General features: G+C 37.7%; 2 protein-coding genes and 1 long non-coding RNA gene across 3 annotated transcripts in view; 1 reads left to right on the top strand and 2 right to left on the bottom strand.

The window, feature by feature from the left end:
• Window positions 1-570: 570 nt before the first annotated feature.
• Window positions 571-14,583, bottom strand: part of LOC144632931 (uncharacterized) — a 113,853-nt gene continuing 99,840 nt past the window's right edge. Inside the window, exon 3 of the long non-coding RNA XR_013566967.1 lies at window positions 571-657. This is a non-coding gene — a long non-coding RNA (uncharacterized LOC144632931). The remainder of the gene's footprint in view (window positions 658-14,583) is intronic.
• LOC144632926 (QRFP-like peptide receptor) lies at window positions 724-3,449 on the top strand. Its single transcript, XM_078491687.1, has 3 exons — window positions 724-912; window positions 1,811-2,062; window positions 2,971-3,449. Exons 1-3 carry the CDS (start codon window positions 775-777, stop codon window positions 3,340-3,342), a joined length of 762 nt encoding a protein of 253 aa, XP_078347813.1. The 5' UTR covers window positions 724-774; the 3' UTR covers window positions 3,343-3,449.
• Window positions 4,598-14,546, bottom strand: LOC144632942 (sodium/potassium/calcium exchanger 4-like). Its single transcript, XM_078491699.1, has 7 exons — window positions 14,458-14,546; window positions 10,417-10,722; window positions 9,650-9,753; window positions 9,059-9,159; window positions 8,576-8,865; window positions 7,541-7,918; window positions 4,598-6,173 (listed from the first exon to the last, which is right to left on the bottom strand). The coding sequence occupies exons 1-7, from the start codon at window positions 14,528-14,530 to the stop codon at window positions 5,848-5,850; spliced, it is 1,578 nt and encodes a 525-aa protein (XP_078347825.1). The 5' UTR covers window positions 14,531-14,546; the 3' UTR covers window positions 4,598-5,847.

Genomic DNA, 14,583 nt, shown 5'->3' with positions numbered 1-14,583 from the left:
GTAAGTGACGTTTATCTGACCTTTGTTTCTCTTTGTCTTATAGGAATCGCTTTAGCTAGGTATAGTTTTGGTTTGGTTTCTTATCAAGTTTTCTATTTTTTGTTCTCGTTTGGTTTTTATCAGTCAAAGGACTACAACACTTTAGAAATTCTCCGTGCGCTTTTTGTCTTAGGAGGCGCAAAAAAGTGACTGTTTGCATTCTACTTTTCTTTTTCCAAAACCGTTTACGTTCCGATTCCATAAACCTTTTTTGTTCGGACATGCAATGCAATATGCAATATACAATCATTTTGATTGGCTGTACATGTGTTGTACATGTATCTAATCACTTTTAAAACTTATCAAGAATGATGAAATTAGCTTGGAATCAGATAACAAAGTTAAATATATTGCGTAGAAACAACTTACGCTTAAAAAAAAACTGTCTTACGCTTTCACTTGTTTTTGCCTAAGAAAGAAAGATGATCAAAGATGGCTGAAGATGGCTACGCAATTAAGTTTTAACAAAGTTATACTTACTTATCTGTTTTTTTTTTTAAATCTAGCCAGGATCGAATTCCTTCCGTCATGTTAGAATCCACTGACGTTGCCATAACTACAGTACTATCGATGCTCATCATCTTGGGCATAGTTGGGAACTCTCTTGTTTGCGACCAACTTTTAAGCTCAATTAATATACCTGACATCATGTTCGCAACCTTCATTGCACCAATGCGTATTTTGGAACTGACTTCTAAACACCCAGATGGGTTGACTGGTACGGTTTTATGCAAAATGTTGACATGTGGAAACATGGCATGGGTCGGATCGGCTTCTTGCATCGTTACTCTGGTTAACATCGCCATTGAACGCTACTACGTTGTGCTGTATCCTCATCGCAACAATAGCTACCTTAGCAGACGGAGATTAAAGGTACGTCACTGTAAAATGTATTGATTTGTTTTAATTTATTCAACAATAGACACTTTTACAATAGACAGTTTTTTTTACAAAAGAAATAAAATAATACAAAATACAAATTGACAACTTACAGAAATAAAGTAACTAGGTAAAGTAAACTATATAGTAACTAGGTCCCGAATCTTCAAAATGTATTGATAACGAGCCGGTTTATTGCTTTCACGTTTAGTATTTTGCAGTTTATTACATGGTGTCTGAGGATTATCAATCAATTATCATTATCAATCTCGAACATTATTAATTAAATTCATTTATAAATATAGCATAGAACACCTTCTTTAAGTATATATTAACAGCTATGTAACCATTTCTTCGCTATCTTCTAGCTATGTTTATTATGTTGTTTCTTTATATTGTTTTGGGAAAGATTTTCATCGCTTTTTATATTATTTTGTTACATTTCTGATCCGTTGCCACTGTATTGTGAATTGTAAGTAGTATCTTGTAAAGTGTTATAATATTGTTATAGTTTGGCTTTTTTGTTATTTTCTAAATAAATGATAATTGAAAAAAAAAAAAAAAGAAAAAAAGAAAGGTTTCTAAGGAGGTTTTAATATTGTAAGTTTCTTTTCTTTCTTTTTTGTTATTTTCTAAATATATAATAATTGAAAAAAAAATAATAAAAAAATGGTGTCTGAGGAGTATCCCAGTTTTTTGGCAGCTTGGAACCGTTAATATAACGATACTCCCCTAATGTTTAATTTATGAAATTTACTTGGCTACAATCAAGAGAAAATGCTCTATATCATCCTCATTTGCTACCGAGTAGTATGTACTACACTTATTATATAAGTCTTTTGGTTAGTTACTCGATTGTTAATGTTATAGAGATTATATATTATTGTTCCAGGTTATTATTCTTGGTTCTTGGATCTTCTCGTTTGTTCTCAATTTACTGCCATTCTTTCTAACGAGTGTCGTAAATAGGGACAACCGCTTCACAGAGATCTGGGAAAAGAAGTGGATAGGGCAAGCTTATGGCTTGATGTGGTTGGTACTGGCAGCTCTTCCCATAGCACTGACGGTTGGATTATATTCCAGAGTCGTGTACACTTTGTGGTGCAAACAAAAGGACGACAATAAACTCACCCATCGACAAATGGTACGAGTTTACACGATATATTAACCCTCGGACGTACAAGGGGGGGGGGGGGGGTGGATGCCACCCCCCCATGAGGTTTTTTCCAAATTTTGGACGATTTACTCTACAGTACTGAACTTTCAGTAGCTGTTCATTCATCCTTTGCCGTTGATTGTCCCGTGTCAATGAATTTGACGTTGCCTGGCACGTCATGTACGGCAGGTCTTGCTAAAAATCGTCATTTTTAACATTTTTCTTCATTTTTTCCAGTTTTTTTAACAGAATTGTCGATTTGTATTCATTCCATAAGCATTCTGACTGATTTGCTCTCCGTTATCTTTGCTTTCTATAATCCAAGATGCGGATCCAAGTGGCGCTCTATGCGTCCGTGATGTCATGACGTCACAGCAAATGCCATCTTGTGGTAGTACGGGCTTTCTTCTGGGCAATATTTCGCTACGCCTTAATTAACAAAACTCCGAGGAGGGGTTCCATCCACCCTCCCCTTGTCGATGGTGGGGGTATGAGTTGCTGTACGTCCGAGGGTTAAACCTGTCATCGCCCAGAAATCGTGTTCAATGCGGCTTATATATTTGCGACCAAGATCGATCGATCGATCGATCGATCGATCAATCAATCAATCAATCAATTAATCGATCAATCAATCAATCAGTCAATCAGTCAGTCAGTCAGTCAGTCAGTCAGTCAGTCAGTCAGTCAGTCAGTCAGTCAGACAGATAGACAGACAGAAAGACAGACAGACAGACAGACAGACAGTCAGTCAGTCAGTCAAAACTCTTCTTTTTAATCCCGATTAAAACCAAGGCTTTTTAAAACGCGTTCTTAAAACTTTTATGCAACTATCGGCTTTTTGTTAATTATTCTAGCCAACCATACAATAATTTTTTCTTACATTTTTGTTTCCTCAGGGGGTGGTAAAGGTGCCGAAACGAGTTACTTTGATGGTGGTTTCTGTAAGTGCGATCTTTGGAATGTGTTGGATTACCTCAACAGTAGGCTATATGTTAAGCCAATTTAACGTCAATATCTTTGATACCGCCTCAAACGTCATTAGCCACATATTGGTCATGTTCAATTCTGCTGTCAACCCGTTTTTATATGCTTTGTTGAACCATAAATTCAGGAAGAAGTTCAGTGGAATGTTATGCCGTTGCACTTGTTTGCCGACATTTAGAGTTCATGCTTCAGTGAAGCCACAGAGCATCGAGGTTTTTAAGATAACAATTAACCAGCCGACACAAAAGGACCTTGCTCTTTGGAATTATGTCAGTTCTCGTTAACTGGTTCCTTAAAAAAAGTAAACTTTTAACAGCATCTCAATTTAAATAGATGTTGCACTGCGGAGTCTGGTCGCATTGTAGAGTATTTCATCAATCTGGATATATCATTAAAGTGCCACTAGGACCAAATTTTTCCTTTATGATGTTTTTGCATTTTCGTAATCTGTATGTGGTTCTTACTCACCTGTCCAAACCGTTTTGCTGTCCGAGCACGAGAAGACCGTTTTTTCGACTGTATTTCTCGAGTCTTTTTGGCCGCCATTACTCAAGCATGTTCCAGGAGAAATGAAGTGGATCGTCGCGGATTTACCGGATGTGACGTCAAAGACTCAACCTTCGCTTGTATCTCTTCGAATCTCTACAGAGTTCAGCTAGAGTTCTCTACAGAATTTCAGCCTTTTGAGACTTCACAAATACAACTTAAGTCCACCAGACTTATTTACTTTATGCTGGGAATTCACTGTGTAGTACAACGTTATAACCATCCAAATCTTCGACCAGCTGTACTTCAAAATAGTTGGGAATTTGAGCGAACCTTCCGACTCGTTTCCACATGTCTAAAGAGAAAGCAAACCTGCAGCTAAATTAGCGTTTGTAATGTCGCCATCTTAGTTTCAATGATCAGCCTGTTAGTATTAAAAAATCATTCCCCCGCGGCCTCCAAAGTCCACGAAGAACAGGAATGTCCATCGTTTTTTGCAAAGCATTATTTTTTTAGAAAGAGCGTTATCAAATTAATGTGTAAGTGAAAGAAGGCATCTGTGTATTTTAGAAAATGAGAAGTTACACAAGTGTACATAGCGCATGGAGACAGCCTCGAGCTTTTCATCTCTTGGCATATTTAAACTTCCTTTGGTCCAGAATTTTGCACCGATCATATGGAGAAAGCTACTTTTGAGACTTCGGGATCGCTTTTCTCGGAAAATATGATATGAATGGATGAAGCTCTAATTCGGCACAAGGATAGAGAAATATCAAGTCGATCGGATGCCGGTGCTTTCGAGGCGAGAATATTTTGATGATTCAGCGTCAGTTCTAGCTTGAATTGCAAGGTCGGGACCGCCGCCGGTAAAGCTGCCTGCCTTGTTGTCTTTTATCTCTCTCTTCTACCGGTCGCTAAATGATCTCGCAAAATATAGACTCAAAGGGCTCGGGGCGGCAAAAAACAAAAACAAAAACAAAACAAAACAAAACAAAACAAAACAAAAACAAAAACAAAAACAAAAACAAAAACAAAACAAAACAAAACAAAACAAAACAAAACAAAAAACACTCTTGGACACAATACTTATTCAACGTTTCATCTTAACTTTTATTGAATCATTTAGAGTAAATTTTATATTTTGTAGTTAATCGAAGCCGACGCAATGTTTCTCTATATATCTTCTATATGCGCCATTAATTTAAACATAACATTATGTCAACAATTATTAACCACGAACACATAAGGTGGTCTGCCTGTGCTCAAACTGGATTAGGTCTATAGATCTAGAGACACGTTTAAGACTTGCTTTGAAAAGCTGTAAGGAGGCAGCGTTTCTGTTCGCCGAAGCCAGAAAGTATTACTAAACATCATGATGATATGGGAAAATCTCATTTGCATTTACTTTCGACACACTTAATTAATATACGCGACTACAAAAACAAGTTTAGTCAGAAGACCTCGTTTAGTCAGAAGACCTCGTCAGTTGGTAGCCATATGCACATTGTAGCCATATGCTGTTGAGGTCTTCTGAAACGCGGTGACATGGGCTTAGTATAAGAGTGTCACGCCCCGGGTTAATATCTTATGGACTCCTACTTCGGACTAAAACTGAAAAAAAGCGAGGTAACATGGTACACGTATCCCACTATGAGTCATACACTTTTAAAATTGCAGACTTCCTAGTCTGTGCATGAACCATAAACTATGGTCATTCAAATGAAAACCTATTGACTTCTATTGTTATTGACCTGCTACTGTTAATTACACTTTGTAATGAGTAGGAGACTTATAAACTCAAACATAAGCTCGGTGACCCTCGTTTTTTATGGTTGAGTTATGATCAGCATGTCAAGTTTAAAATAAATTCTAACAAGGGGTTCAGAGCCAACTATTTTGACTCTGAACCCCTCCGATGGATTTTTTTAACTTTGCCAAAATCGTATCATTACATGTATAACTCAAAAATAAAAAATAAAAAATGGGATCACCGAGCTCATTTTAAGGGACTAGCACTGAAAGCTAAAAGTAAAGATGTTTTTAACAGGTTATACCGTTGCCATGATAACCACTTATGTCAAGGAAATGATCACAACTTGTAGACCAATGATTAGGTATTGTCTCAAACCATTACTGCAATAGCAGTTGATGAAGAGTTGTAGTACTGACCCATCAACGTGTAAGGTCTTACTGGATTTTTTTAACACTGCTGTTTTTCTTTGTTGGTATTTTCTAAGCCAAAACTGCAGTTATACTGCCAAACTGTTCTCTACTAGCTTTTTTTTACTTTCGGAGGTAAGGAGCTAAATATCTACAATGCACATTGGTAGACTATACCTTGCAAATGCGCTCATTTCCACGTAAATGGATATCCCCATGAATATGAAGAAAATCACTAAATGAATACACCCAACTTTGCGATCTAAAACCCATTTGAAGTAATACATAACCGACAATTCTACGGCTATGGAGCCGAGGATAAAGAGGCAAGCCTCAAAAAGACCATGGCTGTCGATAACAACGGCCGTGTCCCATAAAGCTCCTTTGATAAGCCATGGGATTCCCAGGCCCAGGAGAATATCGAACACATTGCTGCCGACTGAGTGAGATACGGCCATATCTCCGTCACCTGCAAGGCAGAAAACAATTTGTCATATAAATTTCGTTAAAATGAAAGGATTTCTCAACCTTAAAAAAGGATTATTTTAATCTCTTCAATGTAAAGATTTTGATAAGTTAGCAAAGAAACAAACCACAATCAGGCATAGTTTACTCTCACAGGTTCGCTCGCTAAAATATCAGACTCGACTCTATTTTAATTTTCGTTTAGTCGCTAAACTTAACCTGCGAGTAGATTCTGTTTCGTTTCGCTTGCTGAGCAATTAACCGCTGAAATGGATTACCAAGCGAAACGAAGCAGACCCTTGTCGCAGATTAACATGGGAAAAAATCTATTAGGCAATATTTCTTGCATGCTAAACTCTGTTGAATTGTTTAATGTTTCTCTCGCATTATTAGACAATCTTTGGGCGATTAATCATTAATCTTCGCATTTAATCTCTTTTAGAACCTTAGGAAGTTTTCAAAGAATTGACTAAAAAATTAGGAAAGATTTCTTCTACAGGAGCGCAATTTTGATTTTTTTTTAATGGTCAGAATTTAAAAACGAATCATCATTTTTTGTCTTAACTTGAGTTTCTAAATATTTCGTTTTCTGAAAACTTTTGCACAGCTTGTAATGGACTGCCAAAGTAATTCACAATTCTACAACCTCGAACACATTTGAACACAGTTTCCATCTCCACCCTCTAATGTTGATAACAATGACTTTCCGCATGACCAAAATTTGTACACTCAACATTGACGTCAGGGAGAGCCGCAGATTCAGACAGGCGAACTGTGACATTGAGAAGAGAAGTAATCAAACACTATGTGATCGGAATTGCAGGATTTTTATCCAGTTAGAAAAAAAGGTGAGTTTAAACTGGTCGTTTTTCAGGGTTTGGCTCTAGTCACATCAACCTGCCTCGAGTCAGAGTCTGATACACTGTGTATTTCTGTTTTTTTTTCTTAGTCCATGAGTAGGGAAGAAAAGGCACACCCTTTGCATAAACTCTCGAAAAAAGCTTGCTGCCTTCCAACTGCTTTTCTTCCTCCCATCAGCATTGTCCTCAGGACTCAGGGGCATTGCGTTCCTCCCTTTGGGAATTTGTCACTTCAGGATCTCACAAACCGAAACTGTCGGCAGCTTTTGCGTCTCGTTTCCGCTGGTGCCCGCAAACGTCATGGGTACCCCACTTCCCGGGCGCACGTTTCAATGGGCGCCGATCCCTAATGGAATGATTCATTTCATTTTTTTTTTCAATATGCAAGAAACAGCCACCAAACGTTGTGACTTTTTGTGAAATTCATCCGTGGAATAATCTAGAATTTCATGTCACTGCAACAATGTAGGACCGGGTGCAGTAGGACCATCATTAAGAGCAAATATCTTACCTTTCCTCGCTACGAAGATACTTGATAAGGAATCCGGCATGCTAGTTCCAAAGGCAAGCAGTGAAAGGCCCATTATCGAGTCCGGGACCATAAACGTGTATCCAATAATGGTAACCATCCAGACAAGTATGTAGGAGATGCCTGCGATCCAGACTATACAAACCGTGAAGGAAACAGGCGCGTACTTCCGGCACGATTCTTTCTTCACATCCGGGATAGTGAAATAGAACAATATGTTAATTGGGAGGCAAACAACCCAGCATATTCTGGGCCAGATTCCTTCAGGAGGACTCAATGGTGTTCCGAGAGTGAGGTCTGGGACTTCGTGTGGTCTGTGTTCATCGTGTTCGTGGTGACCAGCGAGGTTGTCTCCACTGCCTGAATAAGTAGAAATGAAGACTCAGATACAAGCTCATAGGACCAGGGCTACGTTATTACAGTGAATGGGTGATTATAGTGTACCAGATAATTTATAATTTTGTTATCCCGATTAAGTAATTCTGTACTACTTCACCCCCCCCCCCCCCCTCCTCCCCATCTTCAAAAAAAGAAAAAAAAATCAACCCTTACTTCTTTTAAAGTAAGGGTAGACCAAAGAGACATTTTTTTTTGATTTGGTATTTTTGTCGTAAATAGGCCGACGACATGTACAATCGCTTCATGCAGACCTCTCGGCATTAAACTAATTAAGAATATGTATGTTACGCATGATATGAGACGTGGTTTTTATGATTATGGTTCCTACAATATAGTTTTGTCGTTAAAAGAAGAAACATTTTTCAGCTTTAACAATATCCAGACAAAGTGTGTATAGAAACCGTTGTAATTCCTATCTATGTAAGTAAAAAACAACCTCGGATAAAAGTAACAAAAGGAAACAATAAACCAAGGAAAAAAGAAAAAAGAAATGCCGTGTTTGTAGACATCACCATGTGCACAAAGATACTAGAGCTGTTTTTTTTTTTTCAAGGACTGAAACAACGAAGAAATTGATGTTACTGAAAATATTACCTTGGAATCCTTTATTTACCCTACCTTCTGCTTTATTTAGCTTGTCATCTCCCTTTTCTACTTCTAGCGTTCCTTTTTCAACGTCTTTATCTTCACCAGCTTTGTTGACGTCTTTTTCTGATTCGTCTGCATCATGATCGGCGTTAGGAAGCTGAGAATATCGGTTGTTGTTGCCGTTTGAGGCGTGCAGGTCTGATTTATACTCGGGACTTGTTGTGTTGGTTACTTTGTAAAGCCATGCCTCTATGCGAGGGTTAAAGTACATGATGAGAAGGTAGATTGAGTAGGAGCAAGCCATCGCTGTTGCCTCTGGCCTGAAAAAATATCAATCAAACGACTTTAAAGGACGACCGGCGGACACAGCATACAGAGAGTAAAAATAATGTTTGCCTTAACATTGTAATTAGCGTGCAATATTCAGATTTTCTTACAAAACGAAATGCGTCGTACAAACACTGAATTTCGAGTGATAAAAAATCGATTTAAAACTGACACAAATACGCTTACCAGATTACAACGTTATCCCTAAGCACCAGCATGAGAAACACAATGCTTAAGAGATAAAACATCATATCTCTGACAAGAGGCCACCAGGCTAAGTACAAAACCTAAAGGAAGGCAGAAAATTAAAGTATATTTAATATTTTTGTACATAATAGAGGTTTGCAAAGAAAGTAGTCTACAGCAATGTTTCTGTTGTTGGTGATTTCCTTGTAGTCCAAAACCTGTAAGATTTACGTTTTCGATTTGAACTATGGTCTAGAAGCGAGCACATAGGGAAAAAAAAAAAAACACCGCTATTGCGATTAGAAAACATAGCTATTATGCCCCGTCAAAACTTTGTTCGTCCATTATGGCCTTTATCTGTATATAAGCATGGTAAATTGTTTCTAATAATATCATTTTGTTTCCATTTCACGTTTAGGTAGTAAATGGTCCAGTAAGTAGTGAATATCTTACACCTAATAAACAGTCCACAGCCGTACACAATCATCAATGTGTGTTCATACAAAAAGGCAATAATAGCAATGCCGCTTCTTCGTCAATTCCAAAGCAGGCTTGGGCTACAAACAAAATGAACATCAGTAAACATCTTACCGTCCCAGCTGCAATTCCGCATACACCGATCACGAAGAGCACGTTGAACACAGCTGATCCCAAAATAGTACCGATTCCAATGTCACCTTTTGTGACGAAGACACCTAAGTGAAAGTAAAATATAGCAAGATCATGAGTATACCTTAAACGAACAGGCTGACATGTCTTTTTTAATGAAGATAAATTGTTCGACAACGACACGAGCACTGCACAAAGAAAAAATCTGGAACCCGAATCCATGGCCTCCCAGATACCGGTTGGGCGTTTTAACCATCTGAGCAACGAGAGACTCGTGGTGAGCTGGGCCATTTACTAGGTTGATATGTGACACGCGTCCTACATACTGCTAGGATCGGCCATGTCAAAATCATCAAGTGTGCAGTAAATAATTAAGGTTATTTTTGGGTTAAAGCGGCCCGGGTAGATATTTTTTCAGATATTTTTTCTTTACCCATGCTCGTGTCTTTGTTGAACAATTCATCTTCATTATTTTTCACCGAGCTTACAAATTTCCATCTTTATTATTTACTATGTCTTTTCTTATTTCTGCGAAATTCAGCCCCCATCAGGCTAGGACATATTTCTTAAATGTCTTGCAAGTTGTTAGAAAACGGGGAAGAGAATAAAATTAAGCGCAGGTTCAAATTTAAAGACACTAACACTCCGTGGATATCCTGACTGACAAACGAGCAAGTTGGGATGTTTAAAATTCTTAACCGGCCTTAAATTACGGTATCCAAGGTAGAAAAGGAAAATCTTTTACTTACCAATCAATGAAATAAACAGTTCAGGTGCTGAGCTTCCAAAAGCCATAAAAGTAGCTCCAGCCACATCGGTTTGAAGCCCCATCTTATCGCAAATGATTTCTAGGCAGGGTACAAAGTAATCATCACAGATAATTGCTACGGCCCAGGACATATAAAATACCACTGCAAAATTGATAATAACTGCGCCATGCTGCCTCTGATGCTGATTGAAGAAAAAAATTGGAAATTCTTCTATTGATGCTGGAGTGCAGTTTTTGAGTTCGCCCGTCTTGTTTGCACGCAAGGGAGTGGTTGTGTATGACTGACCTAACAGGAAAAAAAAAAATGAATTTACTGAATGAATGCCAATGTATGAACTGATCATACATGAACTGCGGATAAAAGAAAGGATAAATGTAGACCACTGCAGTGACCATATTTAATTTCAACTTAAGCAGCTGCTTGAATAAACCTGCATTTCTTTCTGGGAAGGAAAATCGACTCATGAATTGTATGATTTAAAGGAAATATACCATGGGCATTTTTGTGTCTTGCGGTCCAAATGTGATTAAATCAAAACACTTACAAGGTGGCTCGCGGGTATTTATGAGGCTGACAGTTCCCTTTTTTAAGCGCATTTTAAAGCGAGAAGACGTGAAGCGATTGCTTAGATTTTTGAGAATCTAAAAGAATAATGCTTAAATTATATAAAATGATAAATTTTATGGCGATCAAACGCGATTTGTTTAAGTTATGAGCGATTTTCGGAAGCCTTCCGTTTTTCATAAAGTGCGATTATTTTTAAATGCCACGGTGAATTTTTTCTATAATTACCCCAAAACGCCGCACAAACAGTAGAAGTTTACTCACAACAACTTACAGGAAGATCCACTCCGTAGATTTCCTGAACGAGCGACATCTTTATTTTGCCTTTAAAAACTGTTGTGTTATACGTCTGTCTTGACCGTGGCATAAATTTGATACTTATAATAACCCAGTACCAGCCAGTTTTGAGGCTGATGTCACCTTAATCTTGTGTGTTAAAGTTAGAAAGATCGTGTATATACATCAGATGTTAACAGCCAATAAAGATGGATTGTTTTCAGTCGAATTTTTGAAAATATCAAACAAATGACGTTATTTCAAATTACGTAAAATTTGTCAATTTGTTTTGCATATTTTTAAAGCTGCAGCTAGAACAGGATATTGCAAAGATTTGTGCCAATTTTTAGCGTGTTCCTTTCATTCGGTTTGAAGAATTTTGGTGGCAAAGTTAGGTACATTTGCTTTCCAAGTTCTGGTTGCTTTGTAAACCCCGCATTTCGAATGAAATTATACTGTTGTTTTTGAAGAGAGGTGTTAGTTTCAAATTCCGCACGATCTTCTGTCACTTGGAAATAACAGGGGCACCCAACGGAATATTTCGTTAAATCTTTTCGAAGCGATTGAGATCTACATTTCCGAACATTCATTGTATTTTTTTGCTTGTCTGCCTTTCCTAGGATTCTCGAATATCTAAAAATGGTATTTGTTCATTTTAACAGATTTTTACTCTGGTCACCTAGAATTCGGGGCCTTTCTCTGGCTGGATTTTCGAAAGGTAAGTGATCCCTATAACTTCGGATCACAGACTCACGAAATCGAACAGAAAAAATTGGGGTTAAAAATATGCCTATGTCTACCGTTAATTCTACTTTCAACGGTGCTATGTTTAACTGGTTTGAACTATATTCTCGATGGGTGCCCCTGAAATAACACAACCTGAAAGAGTTACAACTAGAATGGCAATTACCGTTCCTGCAGATGTATTCCCTGACAGCAGAAGATTGTGCGGAATTTGGAAGTAACATGATCTCTCTTCGAACAACAACAAAATAATTTCATTCGAAATGTGAGGTTTACAAAGCGATTAGAACTTGGGAAGCAAATGTATCTGACTTTGCGACCAAAATTCTTCTAACCGTATGAACGAAATACGCTGAAACTCGGCACAAACCTTTGCAATATCCTGTTCTAGCTGCAGCTTTAAAAAAATGCAAAACAAATCGACAAATTTGTCGCAATTTGAAATAACGTCATTTGTTTTATATTTTCAAAAATTTGGCTGAAAACCATCCATCTTTATTGACTGCTAACATTTGATGTATATACACGATCTTTTTTAACTTTTACACACAAGATTAAGGTGACACCAGCCTCAAAACTGGCTGGTACTGGGTTATTATAAGTATCAAATTTATGCGACGGTCAAGACAGACGCTTAACACAAATGAGTTTTAAAGGCAAAATAAAGATGTCGCTCGTTCAGGAAATCTACGGAGTGGATCTTCCTGTTAGTTGTTGTGAGTAAACTTCAACTGTTTGGCGGCGTTTTGGGGTAATTACAGAAAAATTCACCGTGGCATTTTCAAAATAATCGCATTTTATTATAAACGAAGGCTTCCGAAAAACGCTCATAATTTATTTAAATCGCGTTTGATCGCCATAAAATTAATACTTTGATATAATTTAAGCATTATTCTTTCAGATTCTCAAAAATCTAAGCAATCGCTTCACGTTTTCCCGTTTTAAAATGCGCTTAAAAAAGGGAACTGTGAGCCTCATAAATACCCGCGGGCCACCTTAAGTAAAAGAAAACGCTGGAAAATGTGTTTTCGTTAATCCACCGCCCCCCAAACGGGATAAAAACACCCGTAAATTCCATAATACAAACCCTTTCCCGTGCATTTGCCAGTTAACGCCAGAAACATGCACATTCTTGAATTTGGATATATTCATCGTCACTCCTTACTCAAAAAGCGAAATAAGACTACCAGCAATGGTACTTTTACCCTTATCACCACTACACGCAAGCAGACACGTAAGTCAACGGTTAAAAAACGCCGACGAGGGAGAGATTGACGCGCCCGAACCGTCGCGCTCGATTCGTCTCATAATGCTTGAAGGGATTCAACTATTCGAATTCGCCGTCCCCTGATCAATGAAAAAAGCTAGCACAAAACGCCTGTGAACTACTGAATACAAACTTTTTCCCAATGCTTTTAATTTGTCGTTCGGTAAACATGCTTTGCTTAATTTGAATTTACTTCACTTCAACGTTCCATAAAAATGCAAGAAAATACAAGGACAACGCATGTTTAAACGTCGGAATATACGTAGTTCTCCGCGCGTCTACAGTCCGATATCGATCGCCATTTACCGCCATTAACCGTCCAAGAAAATATAAGTTTTCAATGGTTAACGAAGCTTTCACGAATTTTTCATGTGTGACTGTTTTTATTTTTTGTGTTCAGTGGCAAAACTTCATTGGATACGTGCCAGACCGAACGCATGGCAAATATCGAATAACACAGCATGTTTCCCCATTTCCTTATGTTCACAAATCAATGCATGCGTTTTAAAAAGTTCACTGATCGCCGGGTTGGCACATTATACGTAAATTCACTCGCCTAACTGTAAAAACAAAAACTAAAATTTCCGTTTTTCATGTGTTTTTATTTGTTGTGAAGACAATACTGCTTTTTTATATTACTTTTATTCGCATTTTGTGTCCTTAGCAAATAATTCAGTTTTAGAGGTACCATTGATCTTGTTTTTTAGAATTTGTGTATACCGTGCATGTTAGGTGATTTGTTTGAGGATGGGGTCTTCAACTCTTTTACGGACCATTCTTACGCCCTTTCTCTCTAGTTATAGGTTATTTTATTTTGTCAATAGCCATTTAATTATACCAAATATAAAAAAGGTGGAATAAAATTCTCGTAGTCGAATATTAAGTGTCAATTGAAACAATGCGTCGCTCCAGACGTTTTTGGCTTAGCCCTATACCGGTGGAGGTCGACCAGTTTCTTTTCATTTCTGGATTTTTATTGAGATCTAACAGAAAGTCAATTCATTCTTTCTTTTCAATTCAATGAACCTTTTGTTGTCATCTTTTCATAGGAAATGGGTCACGACGATAAGATTTCCAGCACGTACACTTTACTGAACGATTCGAATATTTAGTAGTGCGGAATAACATAATGCCTAATATACACGTTAACGTCTAGGCATTTAGCTCACCTTTGCATGAAGCCAAACAAAAGATTGTAAAAGTGAAGAGCAGACTGGAGGATTTGAAATTTCTCTTATCCATACTCTGGTCGTAACGACCGTTTTTGGAAAGGTGTTTCTTGGAGCTGAAAAACT

Source organism: Oculina patagonica, chromosome 12, assembly GCF_052425735.1.
Source record: "Oculina patagonica isolate OP01 chromosome 12, crgOcupat, whole genome shotgun sequence".
Classification (NCBI taxonomy): Eukaryota; Metazoa; Cnidaria; class Anthozoa; order Scleractinia; family Oculinidae; genus Oculina; species Oculina patagonica.
Note: the sequence above shows the minus strand (reverse complement) of the source record. Positions and strands in the feature narration are given on the sequence as shown.

Excerpts from the sequence above, each read along its gene's own strand:
- LOC144632926 (XM_078491687.1), top strand. The coding sequence starts at position 775 with ATGTTGACATGTGGAAACATGGCATGGGTCGGATCGGCTTCTTGCATC. Across the intron at positions 913-1,810 it reads TTAGCAGACGGAGATTAAAG|GTTATTATTCTTGGTTCTTG; the intron begins GTACGTCACTGT and ends TTATTGTTCCAG. Across the intron at positions 2,063-2,970 it reads AACTCACCCATCGACAAATG|GGGGTGGTAAAGGTGCCGAA; the intron begins GTACGAGTTTAC and ends TTGTTTCCTCAG.
- LOC144632942 (XM_078491699.1), bottom strand. The coding sequence starts at position 14,530 with ATGGATAAGAGAAATTTCAAATCCTCCAGTCTGCTCTTCACTTTTACA. Across the intron at positions 9,754-10,416 it reads ACTGTTTATTTCATTGATTG|GTGTCTTCGTCACAAAAGGT; the intron begins GTAAGTAAAAGA and ends ACTTTCACTTAG. Across the intron at positions 6,174-7,540 it reads TATCTTCGTAGCGAGGAAAG|GTGACGGAGATATGGCCGTA; the intron begins GTAAGATATTTG and ends TCTGCCTTGCAG.